Genomic DNA, 1,804 nt, shown 5'->3' on the forward strand with positions numbered 1-1,804 from the left:
TATCGTCTTTGAAACGAAGGCTAGCTTCAAATCAGGAAATTCACCGCAAGTATACCGATGTGATTGAAGGTTACATTCAGCAAGGTTTCGCAGAGCCGGTCCCACACACTACACCTACTACAGGTAATACTTGGTACGTTCCACATCACCCCGTCATTCACCCTTTTAAAGATAAGGTTAGGGTAGTGTACGATTGTGCGGCGAAATTCAATGGTATCTCATTGAATGATATGTTACTGAAGGGACCCGATATGATGAATGATTTGTTAGGAGTGTTACTTAGGTTCAGACAGGGTCGTGTTGCTATTGTAGGAGACATCGAAGCGATGTTCCACCAAGTTAGGATGATTGAGTCTGATAGGGATTTTTTACGTTTTCTTTGGTGGGATGGAGGCGATATTCAGAAGCCTCCGAATGAATATAGGATGTGTGTGCATCTTTTTGGTGCCACATCATCACCATCTTGTGCAGGTAGAGCTTTAAGGCAGACTGCTGCTGACTATGAGAAGAGTTTCACCGATACTATTAGTAGACGAGCCATAGACATTATTAGGTCCAGCTTTTACGTTGACGACTGTTTAGCTTCTGTTGAGAACTCAGAGTCTGCCATTAAGTTGGTTAGTAGGCTCATGGAAATTTTGGCTAAAGGCGGATTTCGTCTTACTAAGTGGTTGAGTAATGACAGGAATGTCTTAGATAGTATTGCTGAATCAGAACGAGCTGCTTCTGTGCCAGTGTCATTAGACGAGTTGCCTACTGAAAGGACATTAGGTGTGTCTTGGTGTGTAGAAGGGGATCATTTCACTTTCCAAACGTCCCTAAAGGGTAAGCCAGTCACTCGAAGAGGCTTGCTCTCAGTTACAAGCTCAATTTATGATCCGTTGGGCTTTGCAGCTCCATTAGTTTTAATCGCCAGGTCTCTTTTGCAGCAGGTGTGTAAACGTGGAGCAGGATGGGATGAACCCTTGACAGAGGAGGAGTCTAGGCAATGGAATGAATGGATTAGTTATGTGTCGAATCTATCTGAGGTTAGAGTTCCAAGATGGCTTAGGCTAGATGAAGCAGTCGATGTGCAATTACACATTTTCTGCGATGCTTCGGAACGTGGCTATGCGGCCGTAGCATATCTTAGGACTACTCTCAATGACGAAATATCTTGTCAATATGTCGTAGGTAAGGCTAGGGTGACACCCTTGAAGTCGATATCTATTCCCCGGTTAGAGTTAATGGCGGCTGTACTAGCTGTTACTCTTGACAACACTATCAGACGTGAATTAACGTATCAGTTAGATAGAACTACTTATTGGAGCGACTCTACGATAGTATTGAGTTACATCAGGAATAAAGACAAAAGATTTAAAACCTTTGTGGCCAACAGGATATCTAAAATTCATAGTGTTTCCCAGCCAGATCAATGGAGGCATGTAGGGACAAAGGAAAACCCAGCAGATGAGGGTTCAAGAGGAACGTACTCCATGGGTAAGTGGCTAACAGGTCCTGACTTTTTGATCAAAGATCCATCCCATTGGCCTGTTTCAAGGTTTGATGACCTAGATTTGTCGAAAGATCCAGAGGCCAAAAAGAATTTAGTCCAAAATGTAATCCAATCTCATCATGTACAGGTAAATAATAATAACGGACAAGATGATCTCCTAGCAGACTTAGTGAGTAAATGCTCACAGTGGACCAGGTTGGTAAGAGTGCTAGGCTGGATTCTTAGATTTAGAGACAACCTCAAGAACAAGGTTAGCAATCAACCAGGAGTAGCAGGAAATTTGTTAGTTTCAGAAGTAAAGGCCAGCGA

At 43.0% G+C, this 1,804-nt stretch overlaps 1 protein-coding gene across 1 annotated transcript; it reads left to right on the forward strand.

Moving 5' to 3' along the window:
* Positions 1-254: 254 nt before the first annotated feature.
* On the forward strand, positions 255-1,745 carry LOC117115524 (the record flags this gene model as incomplete). The annotated part of the gene is made up of 1 exon (XM_033259362.1): positions 255-1,745. A coding segment is annotated over exon 1 (1,491 nt), but the record flags the coding sequence as incomplete, so codon positions are not given.
* Positions 1,746-1,804: the final 59 nt, after the last annotated feature.

The sequence above is a fragment of the Anneissia japonica genome, unplaced genomic scaffold (assembly GCF_011630105.1).
Source record: "Anneissia japonica isolate Jap-2015-1 unplaced genomic scaffold, ASM1163010v1 scaffold285266_len1835_cov269, whole genome shotgun sequence".
In the NCBI taxonomy this organism is placed as follows: Eukaryota; Metazoa; Echinodermata; class Crinoidea; order Comatulida; family Comatulidae; genus Anneissia; species Anneissia japonica.